Raw genomic sequence first — 16,711 nt, 5'->3', positions numbered from 1 at the left:
AATAGTAATAGTAGAATGAGGTGGAGCAAATCTGAGCTGTACCTCTTCAGACTATAGGTGGAGAGGTTCACATTTTTAATGCTCCCCCTGTTGCAGAATCCTCTTGAAAGTGACTTTGGAAGCAAGACAACTGCTTCCTGCAGAACAGCTTCCTGCAGATTTTCTAAGCAGTGAAGCCTTTAAGCCTGACTTCAAATTCGGTACCTGACTTTACTTACTTTTTTTTTTTTCATCTAGTGTATTTATTCTGCAGCAACAACCCAAAAAACACAGTTTTCTTAATTTGGGTGGGAACGTCACTTGTGATGTGTGAGGATTGACATCCAAGGTGTGTTTGTTTTTGAATTGCCACAATTACTATTGTAGCTGAGCAGTAAAGTAAGCACCTTCCGTTTAAATCCTCATGGTTCAGTTACTTGAATGAAAGGGGACACACACAAAGGAATGCAAAGTTTAAAAACTTCCTGAAACTGACCCGACTGCATACACACAGAGCCCTAGCTGAGCCTGTAGGGAGAGTTCTCCCCACAGGGTCAACTCCTTTGCAGGCTCTGTTAGGCTAAACTGGGCTGCCCATCAGACCCTCAGCAGAGCCTGTAGGGGGAGTACTCCTTGTAGGATCAGCTCCTTTGAGAACTTTTATTGCCAAGTCTAGTGATGAAAAGTCATATTGCTGAACTCATCCTGCTTGTAAAGAAAAACACATTATGGAACAAGGAAGCATTGGGGGGGGGGGAGAGAGAATGGTGGAAGGTGCAGATTGTAAGGAACAACCTCAATATGGGTGATAGAGGATTGGCCTGCAAGAGGCCAAAAAGAGGGGAAGAGGAAATCCAATGGGATCATTTTGTTTTTGAATTACCTTCGGCTCAGAAGCAAGTGGGAAAACCACAAGACAACCACTCTCAGAAAACCTCGAAAAATATTAACCAGAAAGTGAACTGAGCACTGAAGGGAGGGAAATCAACGCAAAATGAAAAAGAAAACCCAATAGACCTGCAGAATGCAAGTGATTGGAAATGCAGAAGGGAAAAGAAAACCCCGAGGACATTCATGGTAAAAACACAGGAAAACATTCATGCATAAAAGGCCTTGATCATGAAACTAACTATGTGACAGGGCCAGTCATTCTCTCCTACCAGCTTAGTGTAGTGGTTAGGAGTGTAGACTTCTAATCTGGCATGCCAGGTTCGAATCTGCGCTCCCCCACATGCAACCAGCTGGGTGACCTTGGGCTCGCCACGGCACTGATAAAACTGTTCTGACCGGGCAGTGATATCAGAGCTCTCTCAGCCTCACCCACCTCACAGGGTATCTGTTGTGGGGAGAGGAATGGGAAGGCGACTGTAAGCCACTTTGAGCCTCCTTTGGGTAGGGAAAAGCTGCATATAAGAACCAACTCTTCTTCTTCTACCTGAACCTACTTCAGTTTTTTTTAAAATATAAAATAGAGAAATGGAAAATCCATATACCATCCTGAACTCCTTGAAGAAAGGGTGGGATACAATATGTGAAAGCAGTGGAATAGGCTGCCTAAGGATGTGATGAACTCCCCCTCACTGGCAGTCTTCAAGCAAAGGTTGGATACACACTTTTCTTGGATGCTTTAGGATGGTTAGGGCTGATTCTGCGTTGAGCAGGGGGTTGGACTAGATGGCATGTATGGCCCCTTCCAACTCTATGATTCTATGATTCTATGAAAGAAAATCCTGCATATATACCACAGAATGCACTTGAGCCAAAAAGTTAGCTTAGATACCCACCTTGGTGTAGTGGTTAGGAGCATGGACTTCTGATCTGGAAATTGAATATCCTGCAAAAATAATTACCCCAGAAATGCAGTAATCCTTACAGCATTTGTAGGTAGAGAGCCAGCTTGGTGTAGTGGTTAGGAGTGAGGACTTCTAACCTGGTGAGCTGGGTTCAATTCTGCACTTCCCCACATGCAGCCAGCTGGGTGACCCTGAGCTCACCACAGCATTGATAAGGCTGTCCTGACTGAGCAGTGATATCAGGGCTCTCTCAACCCCACCTACCTCACAGGGTGTCTGTTGGGGGAAGAAAGGGAAGGCGAACGTAAGCTGCTTTGAGACTCCTTCAGGTACAGAAAAGCAGCATATAAGAACCAACTCCCCCACATGCAGCCAGCTGGGTGACCTTGGGCTCACCACAGCACTGATAAAGCTGTTCTGATCAATCAGTGATATCAGGGCTCTCTCAGCCCCACCTACTTCACAGGGTGTCTGTTGTGGGGAGAGGAAAGGGAAGGAGAATGTAAGCCACTGAGACTCCTCCTGGTAGACAAAAGCGGCATATAAGAACCAATTCTTCTTCTTCTAAAAGGATTTTTTCCCAATTGGAAAAAAACATGCTTTGCCCAAAATTCTGAGTACATATTCAATTCTGGCTCTTAGAAGAAGAAGAATTGGTTCTTATATAGAGGGGCAGGAGCAAGAAGTCGACAGTGGCATCAAAGGAAAAGGACATAGGAAAATAGGAAGAGACAGCAGGAATGGGAGAAAGAGGAACAAGCAGACCGGGGGGGGGGGGGGGGCAAGGCCTCTCCGTGTATTCCTTGAAAGTATGTGTGCCCCATTACTAATGTTGGAGACTGTCTTACATAAAAATGTTCACACTATGTTTTGAATGAGTAAAAGCACGTTTTAAAAAGCATTTCACAGTCAAAAAGGTAAAATATTTCACAACCATTTTTCTCTCTAGGTCCAGTTTTTCTTTTAGAAACACTCGGGGGAGGGGTCCTTTTAAAAAGAAACACCTTTCCTGCTCAAGAGTTGCCTACGTTTTCCACATCTTCATGAGTATGCACATAAAGTCATGCAGGAATCCGATCCTACACTACATTTTTACATATATTAAACATATATGTGCGGGATTTTACTCAATACGATTCTGAAACAAAACTCCCTGAACTGTACATTTCAAATGACTGAATCTTGTATATCACGTCAAACAGCAGGGAAATGTAGTTTCTCGTTCTCTGGGGGCTCAGTGCCAATGTGACTGGCAACTGGCTAGATGGAAAGAAACTGAAATTGGCTACAGGCAGTCTATTTAAGATTTATATGTGTGGATCATTCTTATCCATCGAAAAAATGAGTGTGAAATAATATTCACCCGTATGAATATTATTTTTCCAAAGGCACACAGTCAGGTGCCATTTGAAGCAAAGCTATAAAGGAGAAGGCAACACAATCTTCACATAGGGTGACCAGCTTCCAATTGGGACCCAGAATTCTCCTGAAATTACAACCGATCTCTAGACTAGAGAGATCAATTTCCCTGAAGGAAATGGCAGCCAAAGCCGGCAGACTCTCTGGCATCACACTCCTGGTGACTTCCCTCTCCAAACTCAGCTCTTCATAAGCATCACCACCAAAATATCCAGGAATTTTCCAGCTCACAGTTGGAGGCCCTATCTCCACAACCCTGCCACAATGGGAGATTGCAGGAAGTGTGCTCCAGTGGCAATGTGGCAATTTTAAGAACATGTTACCCACTTTTGTCTGATTACAGCAAAAAGTTTGCCCTTCTGCTTGATCTGTACAGAACTTTGGATCCCTGACCTTCTTATTATGACCTAGTAGAACTCAGAACTGATAAAAAGTCTGGAGGAAACCTACATGACCAAGTTTCCTGCACCCTACAGACAATTTGCCTAGCAATACCATCCAGGTACCAAATCAAGACTTGTTAAGCTACATACAGAAGTAGTCCTTAAGCTTGAATGAACACGGAATTTACTGTAGAGTTCCTGTGTTTATTATATATTTTTTAAATACCCTGCTGTTCTCACCGTCCAAGGTGGCTTTGCCCATTGTCCACATCCATATGGCAATTGTCAGGGGCATTTGCCTATCAGGCTCTTGTTTTTAACAGACATCTGTAATTAGAGCTTGTTACACTCACCTAATGTGGCTACCTCCAAAGTGTTGCAGCACAGAATGCAAAAAACATCTTCTTCTTTTTTTTGGCAAATTGAGATAGTTTGTTGACATTTCCATTTCTCTATTTTCCCCTGCCCTCCTCCCAAAAATGCCCCAAGATTTGTATTAAATATGGTTCTCTTTTGGAGGCAGTAAGGGAAAGCAGTATATTCTAAACACGCTCCAGTGGGCATCATTCTTTCCCCCCAAAGGGCCACTAACTATGAACAAAATTATATAAACAGTACTATCAGAATATAAAACATTAAACTACAGAAAATTATTTTTAATTTTTCATCTCACTTTTCTAGATTATATCCCAGGCAACCACACTGCCCACCATGAAGATTTTTTGTCTTCTCTTTGCTGGTCTTTTCTTGGTCTTCCTGCCCAATTCAGGTAAAACATCTACCAGATATGATATAAATGAAGGACATAGATTGTTTATGCACTGGAGGTTTCATGCCAGGCTGCAGGCTGGAGTTTTAGTTGTGGCAGGTTGCCCCACCTTTTCCTGCACCCACATGCGGGAGCATTTGGCCTGGTGCACCTCATCCGCTCCCGATTTGTGCTCCTGACAGGGGAGTGGGGCAGTGAAGGTCCCAGTGCATAAACGGTCATAGAGACTATATAATACATAAAGGGTTGCCAGATCCTCCCTGGCCCTGGGAGGGGCTTAGGCGTAGGGTTGCCTGTTTCAGGAACTCCTGAAGATTTGGGGATGGAGCCTGCGGAGGACAGAAGTCAGTGACCTCAGTGGGGTACAATGCCACAGGACCCACCCAACAGAGCAACCTTTTTCTTCATGGGAAGTGATCTCTGTAATCTGGAGAAGAGCTGTAATTCCAGGGGATCCCCAGGTCCCACGTGGAGTCTGGCATCTCTGTCCCTAAAGCATCTCACTCCAAAAACTTCTGAGTACCAAGATTCACGGGAATGCTACAACCGCTACGATCTGTTGTGGGCCATCCAAAGTAACAGGTGAGACAGGATGTTGGTCTAGATGGACCACGGGGCTGATCCAGCAGAGCTGTTCTTCTTAACACTGACTTATAGCAAAGCAAAAGGTGTTTCATAAGAGCCTCCAGGTGGCAACTAAGGAAGTTGCCAGCCTCCAGGGGGTAGATAAAGATCTCCCACTATTACAACTGATCTCCAGGCAACAGAGATCAGTTCACCTAGAGAAAATGGCCACTTTGGATGATGGACTCTATAGCATTATACCCCATTGAGGTCCCTGCCCTCCCCTAACCCTCCCCTCCTCAGGTTCCACCACCAGGGAACTGCTCCAATCTAGTGTTGGCAACCTTACCTAGGAGGGCTCACCTTTGTATCTTCAGGGAGCACCAATTCAGAAACTTGGCTTCCCAGCTCTGCCCAACAAAGGCTTGAAGATCTAGGGTGAGCTACCAGAGTGGGAAAGGCAATTCTATCAGAAACTATAATTTCCACCATAAGAGACAACTGGGCTTGAAGCAATATTTTATGACTGGCCCGAAATCCACACAGCAGCCATTATGTGGTTGGCTTGCAAACCCCCTTCACAACACCCATTTTGTGGTGGTGCACACTCAGTATACTCAAAATTTCAAATGTCAACAAGGTTGGAGACTTCCGATACAAACGCTCAACAAATGCAATATGGAGAACTATGAAAACTATTTATAAGGACCCAAGATGGCCAGTGGTAATATAAAATAACATTAGAACAACAGATATAAACACATTTTTTTAAAACCCTGAAAAGCATCTTTTGCCCCTCTCAGCACTGTATGCCCTCTTTGCGCAGGCTCACGTTGTCCTGCCCCCACAGTCCTCTGGAACAACTGCCTTGCAGCCTTGTTGGAAAGCCAGGAGGGTTAGAGCCCCCCTGATCTTTTCCAGGAGGCTATTCCCGGGTCATGAAGAAGTGACTGAAAAGTCTGACGCATGGTTTGTTTGTTGCTAAAAGAGAAGAACTTGCTGGGCAGAATGAAGCTACCATACAGGTATAAACACCTCAAACCGAGCCACATCCAGATATTATCCCCCAGCAGGGATTGAGTCATATGTACGCTTTGTTGTACCAGCAGGGCCACTTTAACCCATGCTATGGGCCCTGCACTTCCAGGGGCCTCTTACATAGTGCCTTCCCCCGCCCACACACACACACACACACATACAGTGGATTAGGGCTGTAGCCTCTCCCCATCTTTGCCCTCTTTAAGGACACTCAGAATGACATCCCTTTCCACTTTTGGGGAACCCCTCTGACCCTTGTTTGGCTGTTCCTGCTGCAACTGTGCTTTGCTAGGGCCCCACAAATCCTTAAACCACTCCTGTGTATCAGGTAGCAATAGGCACTAAGTTACCACTAAAATGGCCGACAATAATAGCGTGATATTTCTGTTCCCTTTCCACACAGGCAAAGGTGACTTTGTCACACTGGGCTGCTTATTCCGAGGTGGCACTTGTAAAACAGACACCTGCACAGAGGGCGAAATGCAAATTGGGAACTGCTCCAAGACCAAAAAATTATGTTGTAAGAAACTCCAATAAAAAGACAGTTCTGGAGCCCAAGAAACATCCACGTGAATTAGGCACCAGGTCCATGTAACTGAAAAATCAGTCCATAAGAAACTCTATGGTTGATTTCGAAGGATCAGCAGATCTCTTCAGGATTTTGCTCCAGCACCTGATGTCAATGCCAAAATTCAACTTGAGGTGTGGAAATCTCAACAAGAGTACCTTTGAGCATGTGCAGGTCGCCTCTCCTTTATCACCAAGGGCAGCTTTACAGGATATCAGGAAATACTAAAAAAAAGAAGAAGACATATTCGTTCTTTGCGCAAGAGACAGCTTCCCCTCTTCACCTGTGACTTTTGATTGAACCCATTTCCTGATATTTTTTTAAAAGGGGCACTAAGAGCCCACTAGCAAACATATCTTTATCTCACCCTTTCCCCCAAGGAATTCAGGATGGTTCTTCATCAGGTTCTCCCAACTTCCACTTGATTGGCACAACAGCCCTGTGAAGTAGGTGAGCCTGTGACAGAGTGACTCGCTCAAGATCCCCCAGTGGCCATCTTGGTGGATTGGAGATCTGAAGAAGAGTCTCCCGGGTCATGATCCAACTACATTGTCCTGGCTAGGTCTATCAGTGTGAAACAGCAAAAATGGAAATGTCGGTTGTGATTGCAGAATCAGAACCTTCTTTCGTGGAAAATGTGTACTGGACTGAAGAATGGTACAACATATGGGAATAAACTGTCATGAAAGGTTGTCCAACTCTTGATGATTTGCAAGGAAAAACTGGGCAGAGATCCATTGGAAATTATTTTCAGAATCCGTGCCAGATGCATGTGGAAGGGACCGCACTGGGCAGGCTGGATCTTGGGGATTTCTCCCCACTGATATTCTGTTATGTAGATTTCCAATCAGTGGAACAGATGACAGAATCCAGCAGGTCGGTACTGAGTAACTGGCCCTAAACTTGTTTTATCCCGTAGCCGGCATTGATAGATGAGTTACTGCTACGATTGCTGTTGTTATGAATTACGATGGATTATCCCTTCGTTTTATGTAAACTGCCCTGAGCCATAATGGGTGGGCAGTATAGAAATAAAAGAAATAAATAAAAATAGGACTCCCCGGGGCAATTTCAGGTCAGGGAAGTGGCGGGGAGGGGGAGGCTGAAATCTTGTAGTCCCGATCAAATTGGTCCCCTGTGGGGCTTCAGAACTGAGCTCCTATAGGGAACTCATAGCTGCCACCTGGCTGCAAGTCCTCGTATTGGTCGCACGTTGAAGGTAACATCTGCCTTGGGCCTGGATTTATTGGCCCTGGTTATGTCTGAGCTCCTTCTCCAGCTTTGTAAATGTGAACAACACAACTGCATCAGTGATACACAAGTGGTGAAAAGATTAATCCAACCCAGCCCTGGCTAGGGGCACCATTTTGAATGACACGACAGAGTCAGGCCCATCTTCCCAGACGTGTTTGAATCCTTCCTTCCCACAATTCTCCTCCTCCTGTCTGACTGCACTGCCAAGAGTATTGCTCAGATACACTGGCATTTATCTAGCAGTTCATACCACAGGGCAAAAGGTTGTATTTACAGAGGTTGCTATCGGAGAGATTCCAGCACTGGGCTCCAGCCTGGTCCAGTGTCAGGAACGTTTCCCAGTGTCCTGCAAATAAATGCAGAGTCTTTGGCTCAGGCCCTTCCAGAGCCTGATAGCCTTCACTTTGTAGGAGCCCTTCACTCTGCTGGCTCACCTGAAGTCATCATGAGGATCTTTGTCCTTCTTGGGATCCTTCTCCTCCTCAGCTGTCAGGCTGCTCCAGGTAAGAACAGAGGGGTCTACAGACATAGCGGGAAATGCTTTGGCTCTCCAGGGTAGAAACACTTGCAGAAAGTGTTCTTTTCCAAAGGCATCAGTGCAAATGGAGAGGAGGCAGAGCTTGGCAGCAAAAGGGTAATGCCTACGGATTATCCTCTTTGTGGTTTGGCAGACAAGTTAACAAAAATCTTAAGATGGGGAAAGAATCGGTCCACCCTTACAGTTTGGTGACTGGAATTCCAGACATATAATTTGGGTTTACAGAGCAACTCCCAAATTAATTAGGGATGTGGCAATAAGGGAGAGGATCTGACTTCCCCCGTGGTGCTGCTTCTCCAACAGAAAATGACCTGGGAGGACTGCTTGAAGACCTAGCCCCAGGGAAAATACAAATTCCTGTATTGCTGGACTTAAACCAAATGTGGGTTAACCCTGATGTGGGAAACAGCACAGGGACAGAGACTCCTCCTCCCTTTCTTCCCCTGTTCCAGAGGTGCATACACACACTCACACATCCCTGCTTCATGCATGTCTGGGGTTACAATCACAAAATTGCAAAGCTTGCAACTTTTAAAACCGATTGCAATGTTTTTACATTCTCTCTCTGCTTCTCTGTTTCCCTGCTCTGGAGGGCCACAGGCGGGCAGGCTAGATCAAACTGAGCCGGGTGACCCAATGGTCCAAATCAGCATAAGCCAACTTCCTGTGTAGTGCTCAGAAGTGGTACCAGCCACTCTACTCTCTTGGGGTCCCCTTCCTTTTGCTGCCAAGGTACACAGGGTCTTGTTTCCACTCTAATCTGGACCTGTTTTCTCAAAGAAGCCAGCAAGAACCTTTATGACTCCCTGGAGTGCTCCAATAACCACGGACACTGCCGCAGGCTTTGCTTCCACAACGAAAGGCCCATCGGCACCTGCACCAACGGACGGCAACGTTGCTGCAAGTGAAGGAGAGCAGCTGAAGAGGCTGGGAGGCCCGAGGGAAGGAAATGGGGCCTCCCCCAAGGCAGCAGAAGGTCGGGGTCCCCCCACCCACATTCAACCTGGATTCATGCAAAATCAAGCAGTGAAACTGTCGTTTCATAAATGGTGCATTTCCAAATAAAAATAAAATAAAATTTCTAAATAAAAAATACAAATTGCCCTTTTGGTTTCCCATGTTTATTCCTTTTCTCTGTGGCCTTGCTCTCCATCACAGCCCCTCTGCTTGCCAACGCTCCTTCGTGTCTGCCAAGACTCAGGGTAAAGAAGAACTCCACCTTTGCTTTCAAATTTCCACCCGAATGATATGGTATTGTGCCAGTAGGTGGCAGTGTTCAGCAACTTTCATTCAAGGTTCATGGGTGAAGGTGGTTGGTGGTTTTGCCATTCTCAAATCTCCAGAAATTTCCCAAATCAGAGCTGGCAACCCCATAACAGAATCATAAAAGGGAAGGAGGGGAGATAGGGTTTTCAGCTCCGGAGTGGGAAATACCTGGAGATTTCGGGGGTGGATCCTGAGGAGGGTGTAGTTTGGGGAACAGACTTCAATGGCATAGAATCTGCCTTCCAAAGCAGCGGTTTCCTCTCTAGGTGAATGGATCTCTGTCACCTGGAAATCAGTTGTAATAGTGGGAGATCTCCAGCCACCACCTGGAGGTTGGCAAGCCTAAAGGGAGATGAGGTATATGCACTGGTTCAAAGGAAAATACGATTTTCTGTCGTTTTGGTTGGTTCCAATAAAACATATCACACAACTTTTGGGGGGCGCGGGGATAAGTAGAGATGGAGCAAAATAAAAGTGGGGTATAAAGAAGCAAATAATGCCTTTGGAATTCACTGCCCCAGGATGTGATGATGGCCACTGACTTTCATGGTCTTTTAAGTAGATGGGATAAATTCAGGCACCCGAATAGCCCAGGGTCAGCCACAATTCGTCCTTGGATGGGAGACCACCAAGAAAGGCCAGAGTTGGTGCTCAGAGCCAGACACTGGCAAACCATCTCTGCTTCCCTTGGGTCTTCATGCATTAGTCGTGACTTGATGGCACTTAATTATCACTATAGATAAATTCATGAAGACGTGATTAAATGAAGCTTCCATGTTCAGAGACAGTGCCCCTCTGAATACACAATGCTGACTTCTTCAGCCCTTCCAGTTGACCCGGGAGATTCCTAACACTGGGATGACACCAGATGGCCGTTTCAGAGCCTGCTCCTTCATTGGCCCATCCAGCCAACGCTTGGCCAGTCAGCCACGAAGTCAGCCCACAGCTAGTCTCCTGCTGAAGCATCATCCAAGAAGCCCCAAGGTTTCCTCAGGCACAGGACACCCCGCTCTTCTCTGCTCCTTTGCCGGCTCCTTCCCTCAGGGTTATTTATTTGTTTGTTTGTTTGTTTATTATATTTATATACTGCCCTTCCCGAGGGCTCAGGGCGGCTTACAGAAAACAGGAAAAGATACAATTAACGTATGGTAACAGGTAACAGTAAAAGAGCCTCTTGTGGCGCAGAGTGGTAAGGCAGCCGTCTGAAAGCTTTGCCCATAAGGCTGGGAGTTCAATCCCAGCAGCCGGCTCAAGGTTGACTCAGCCTTCCATCCTTCCGAGGTCGGTAAAATGAGTACCCAGCTTGCTGGGGGGTAAACGGTCATGACTGGGGAAGGCACTGGCAAACCACCCCGTATTGAGTCTGCCATGAAAACGCTAGAGGGCGTCACCCCAAGGGTCAGACATGACTCGGTGCTTGCACAGGGGATACCTTTACCTTTACCTTTAACAGGTAACAGTAACAGTAATAACCTTATAATAATAACTTAACAAGATCATAACAATAACATTATAAAATAGAAATTGTGAGAGCCTCAGCAGAGCAAGAGAGAGACACTGGTCCTGGGGCCAGCCACCCTTCTGACGTGGTGCTTCCTTACCAAGTCCCTCAGGCAAAGATAAGCTGGAAAACAAGGAACCGCTGAGCTGCCTCCTTGAAGCCTGGACCGGTGATGCTCTGCAGAACCGGCCATTCCTGCCAAAGTAACCAAGCCTCCCTCTCACATCTTCCCATTTTACCGTCCCTGGTTTCCCCCCTCTGAGTTGACGCCTCCTAGCATGAGCTGATACCAGCGTTCAGGGGGGAAGGCAGGCACCTCCAATGACATCATACCCTTGCTGGTGCCACAGACATGAGGCTGAGGCAAGACGTGGCGAGGCGGGGGCTAGACGCGGAGCCTGGCGCCGGGAACGAAGGCAACATTCATTCTCACAGGGTCCCCTCTCGGCCTTATCACCGAAGGCCTGACATCTTCAGATTGGCTGCCCAGAGAGGGGGAGCCGGAGGGGGAAAGAGAATGACGAAATAGCTCAAACAAAGCTGGGAATGTCTAAAGGGAAGCCTGGGGAGAAAGAAGGGAGGGGAGGGACTCAGCCATAAAGGAGGCAGGTCTGAGGCTTGTTTCTAAGCAGGAATGGGAAACTTTTTCCCAGGAAGATGAAGCAGCGCCTGCAAAGTAAAAGGAGGACCTTCCACCAGCCACGGAAAGGAGGACGTTCCACCAGTTCTCAGACCCCACACAAATTTGGGGACCTGAATTCCTCTGCCACAAGATCCTCCTTCCATATCCAAGTCCAGCCCTGCCCAATATACTCTCTCCAGGCACAAGGCCCAAATATAATCAATGTGCCCTATTTTAAGAGATACAAGAAGGAAGTGGCTGAGTAAACGGGCCCCTTTTTAAGAGGCGCATTGGATAGCCCCTCCTGGTTCTGCTTGGGCAAGAACCTTTTGCACAAAGGGGAACCCCTGTTTGTGTTTATGCAAACCCTTTGGACAGTGGGAAACAGGAGCAAATTGGGACAGGAATCATGGCAGGATTCCTCAATGCTTCTGGGACTCTGGCATTTGCTCTTGCTGTATCTGTCCTGGTTGGGCAACGTGGCCAGGTGAAAGAAGAAGAGTTGGGTGTTTTGTGCCCCACTTTTCACTACCCAAAGGAGTCTCCAAGAAGCTTACAATCGCCTACACAACAGACACCTTGTGAGGTAGGTGGGGCTGAGAGAGCTCTGACAGAACTCCTTTGGGTGACGGGCACAAGGTCGGGCACAAGCTCACCTAGCCGGCTGCATGTGGAGTGGGGAGTCAATCCGAGCTCTCTAGATTAGAGGCTGCCCACAGCCAATTCTTCCTGTGTTACGGACATGATGGCTGCTACGGATCCAAGCTGATGTCCCGAAAATTGTAAACCCGACAAGGGAAAAAATTATTTGATTCACCAGGCAAGACTCTTTCCAGTGATCAGTGCATTTTGGACCACAAGTGAAAGCCTTTGGGGGATCTACTGATATCATTAACTATGAGGAACCTGCCACCACCCAGTACGAAATCCTTGCTGCCCTCAGCTGGGGCGGTGGGGCAATCACCCTGTACTTTAGCCACCCAGTTCACCAAATGGTGTGACTGCTTGGGTGGGAGGAGAAACAGGCGAACAGAAACAGACACATCCACCGAAGTCAATGGCCCAGCAGGACACGGCGTACAGGGCAAAGTACTCAAATTCCTCCAGGTTCCCAGGGTTACTCTGGCATCGTCACTGACCTGCCCCCTGCAGTGAAAAGGATCCAGTTGCTACAGGCTTGAAACACAGCCCTGTTTTAGGGATACTTCATATTAAGTCTGTGGGTTCAGTGATCACAGACTCCAGTTCTTCAGAACAACTCTTTTTATTTAGCAACTCCAGCAACAGACAACAACTACTGAGCAGAGAAAAACCGGCAAACTCATGCACTTTTATACCTTTCAGGCAGCCAGCTGCTGCCTCTGACTGGCTCTAAGCAGAGCAATCCGACTGGCTCTAAGCAGAGCAATATGGTTGGACCTTAACAGGTTCCTTTGATTGGCAAGTTCCTTGGCTGGGCAGAAGCCTTCATTTGCATCAGTGGCCAAATGCACACAGACATAACAGTTCATCTCCAGGCTAAAGAGAATCAGCCACCCCCCCCCCCCCCGAGAGAAAATTGCAGCTTGGGAGAGTTGACTCCATGGCATTATACTCCACCAAGGTCCCTCTATGCCCTGAAGCCTGTCCACTCCTGGCTCCACCCCCGAAATCTCCAGTCCAGAATTGGCAACCCTGCTCTGTTTACCAGTGCTGAGGAGGACCCCCTGCTTTGAAGAAGCCTGGAGCCATTGTCCCTTTTCTCTCCGCTTGGGGGAAAGGGCCTGGGTGCAAGAAATAAAGGGGGGGGGGAGAGACTGTGGTTCCTTGGTGGCTAAGGCTGCCATCCTGTGCCCCCTGCCTTAGGAGTAAGCCCTACCAGTGGGGCTTCCTGCTGAATGAACATGAATGGGGATTCCTTAAGGCCTTTGACTTAACCTGTAGAGAAGGAGGCTCTCCCTCCCATCACCAGCTCTTTCCCTCTGCCTTTTTAATGGCCCCTCTGCCACACCCATTTCCTGGCATCCTTGCCTCACTCACAAGTAGACCTTCCTCATATTTGTAGGAGGAAGGAAGAAGATCTGTTTGTGGGGGGGGGGGGTTATCTCAAGGCCTCTCAAAGCAGCCTACAATCACTGACCCTTCCTCTTCCCGCAACAGACACCCTGTGCGGGAGGTGGGGCTGAGAGAACTCTGAGAGAACTGTAGATAGCCCAAGGTCACCCAGCTGACAGCATGGGGAGGAGGAGTCAGGAATCAAACCCAGTTCTCATAGAATCATAGAGTTGGAAGGGGCCATACAGGCCATCTAGTCCAACCCCCTGCTCAACGCAGGATTAGCCCTAAGCATCCTAAAGCATCCAAGAAAAGTGTGTATCCAACCTTTGCTTGAAGACTGCCAGTGAGGGGGAGCTCACCACCTCCTTAGGCAGCCTATTCCACTGCTGAACTACTCTGACTGTGAAAAACTTTTTCCTGATATCTAGCCTATATCGTTGTACTTGAAGTTTAAACCCATTACTGCGTGTCCTCTCCTCTGCAGCCAACAGAAACAGCATCCTGCCCTCCTCCAAGTGACAACCTTTCAAATACTTAAAGAGGGCTATCATGTCCCCTCTCAACCTCCTTTTCTCCAGGCTGAACATTCCCAAGTCCCTCAACCTATCTTCATAGGGCTTGGTCCCTTGGCCCCAGATCATCTTCGTCGCTCTCCTCTGTACCCTTTCAATTTTATCGATGTCCTTCTTGAAGTGAGGCCTCCAGAACTGCACACAGTACTCCAGGTGTGGTCTGACCAGTGCCGTATACAATGGGACTATGACATCTTGTGATTTTGATGTGATGCCTCTGTTGATACAGCCCAAAATGGCATTTGCCTTTTTTACCACTGCATCACACTGCCTGCTCATGTTTAGTTTACAATCCACAAGTACCCCAAGGTCTCGTTCACACACAGTGCTACCTAGAAGCGTATCCCCCATCCAGTAGGCATGCTTTTCATTTTTCTGACCCAGATGCAGAACTTTACACTTATCTTTATTAAATTGCATCTTGTTCTCATTTGCCCATTTTTCCATTGTGTTCAGATCTCGTTGAACTCTGTCTCTATCTTCCGGAGTATTTGCCAGTCCTCCCAATTTGGTGTCATCTGCAAACTTGATGAGTAGTCCCTCCACCCCCTCATCTAGATCATTAATAAATATGTTAAAAAGTACCGGGCCGAGCACCGAACCCTGAGGTACCCCGCTACTCACCTCTCTCCAGTCTGATGAAACACCATTGACAACAACTCTTTGAGTGCGGTTCTCTAACCAATTCCCTATCCACCTGACTTCCTGAAAATCCAGATTGCAGTCCTTCAATTCTCCAGATTAGAGTCCCTTGCTCTTTAACTACGACACTCCAAGGGCTCTCATAAGGTGATCTTACCCTGAGGTGAAAATTATTTCCAGCCTTCATAATAGTAGAATTTTATTCTCCTCCTTCTGAGCTGGCCCAGTCAACAAATGGAACAGTCTGGATCTCGTTCCCTGGTAGAGTTCCTGTTTCCCTCCTTGAATCTTTTGTCTCTTTAGTGCTTGGCCCTCTCCTTCCTTTCCTCAACTATGGATCAAATCCCTGAATCTGGGGGCCCTAGCAAATGTGGAGTGAACCTCACAAATGCAAAGGACGGGCCTGGAGACAGCGAACAGCTTTTGCAAAGTTTTGACAGCAGAGTTTCAGATAGGGCTGAAAAGACGCAGATAGAGCAATGGAGACTGAGACAGTCGAAGCAGGAACAAAGGGCCACATCAAGCTGCCTTCCCCTGAATCTCTTGGTCCTTCAAGGTCAGGACTGTTTACTCAGCCTGGCAGCAGCTCTCCAGGGTCTCAGGGTGAGGTCTTTCACATCACCTTCTACCTGACCTTTCAACTGGAGATGCCAGGGATTGAACCTGGGCTTGTCTGCATGCCAAGGAGATGGTCAACCCCTTAGTCACAGCCCTCTGGGAGCCAGAGTTGTGTAAAGCAGTGGTCCCCAACCTTTTTATCGCTGGGGAGCGGTCAACGCTTGACAATTTTACTGAGGCCCGGGGGAGGTAGTCTTTTGCCGAGGGATGTCGCCACTGCCTGAGCCTCTGGTCCATTTGGTTTCCCGCCGATGTCCCTGACTTCCCACAACCCACTGGGAGGCGCTGCCAGCAGCAGCTGTATAGTGCCACGCCAAGGGGGAGCCCCAGCCACGGCGGCCACTGGAGAGCACCAAAGGTGAGCCAGCGGCAGAGTGGCAGGGCAGCCCCCGAGGAGGCACCCAGGGAGGAGGATGAGGGGGAGCCACAGCCCGGTACTGACTGATCCACGGGCCGGTACTGGTCGCCGGACCGGGGGTTGGGGACCACTGGTGTAAAGAACATGCACCTTTTGCATTCTGGGGAAGATTCCGCACCACAGTACAAAGCAGTCAGCAACTGAGCCCAAGAGTTCTGTGCTGAAGCACCCTGAATAAGCCTCAGTAGCCGCAGAGGAAATGACACCGAGGCACAAGACCGCTAAAATGAATGGAAGCTCCTGTTCAGATTCAGAACTGCCTGGCGGATCACACTCTTAGGTCAGCTGACGATCAGTTGTGCCCTCCGACAACAGCTTACTCAACTGGGATGTTGACACTATTCATCAACACCATCCTGCTCGTTGGCCAAAAATGGTGTCCCAAAATGGTTCATAGGGATCAAAATTTAATGCAAAGGACAACTGAGCTCAACAAAAAGCCATATTCCTCCAGAAACGGATTCTCGGCTGGATCTCAGCCCAGGCAGGCTGGAGAACTGACCAGCTCCTCTTCTACCTCCTCTCTTCTCCCCCTGTCGCTCAGTGTTTAGTAGCAAGGACTTGGGAGAACACCCCTTTTTTTTTTGCTTTCTTCCACAAAAGACCTCCAACCGACATGTCCAGGCCCAATGCAAAAGCTGCCAGAAAATGTGTTACTATCCAGATCGGCATTCCCTTATCGGGCAGGCTTGGATAATGCTGGAAATGAGGTCATTCTGACAGTTTTTCC

General features: G+C 47.7%; 1 protein-coding gene across 2 annotated transcripts; it reads left to right on the top strand.

The window, feature by feature from the left end:
• Positions 1–3,618: 3,618 nt before the first annotated feature.
• On the top strand, positions 3,619–9,408 carry DEFB127 (defensin beta 127). 2 transcript variants are annotated; one of them, XM_077332607.1, is made up of 3 exons: positions 3,622–3,693; positions 4,256–4,343; positions 9,089–9,408. In XM_077332607.1, the coding sequence occupies exons 2-3, from the start codon at positions 4,286–4,288 to the stop codon at positions 9,211–9,213; spliced, it is 183 nt and encodes a 60-aa protein (XP_077188722.1). In that variant the 5' UTR covers positions 3,622–3,693; positions 4,256–4,285; the 3' UTR covers positions 9,214–9,408. The 2 variants fall into 2 exon arrangements, 1 of the variants encoding a protein (XP_077188722.1); XR_013230052.1 differs by lacking the exons at positions 4,256–4,343; positions 9,089–9,408 and adding an exon at positions 6,349–6,481 and having other exon boundaries at positions 3,619–3,693.
• Positions 9,409–16,711: the final 7,303 nt, after the last annotated feature.

This window comes from Paroedura picta, chromosome 1 (genome assembly GCF_049243985.1).
Source record: "Paroedura picta isolate Pp20150507F chromosome 1, Ppicta_v3.0, whole genome shotgun sequence".
Taxonomy (NCBI): domain Eukaryota; kingdom Metazoa; phylum Chordata; class Lepidosauria; order Squamata; family Gekkonidae; genus Paroedura; species Paroedura picta.
This window is presented reverse-complemented; position numbering and strand designations above follow the sequence as displayed.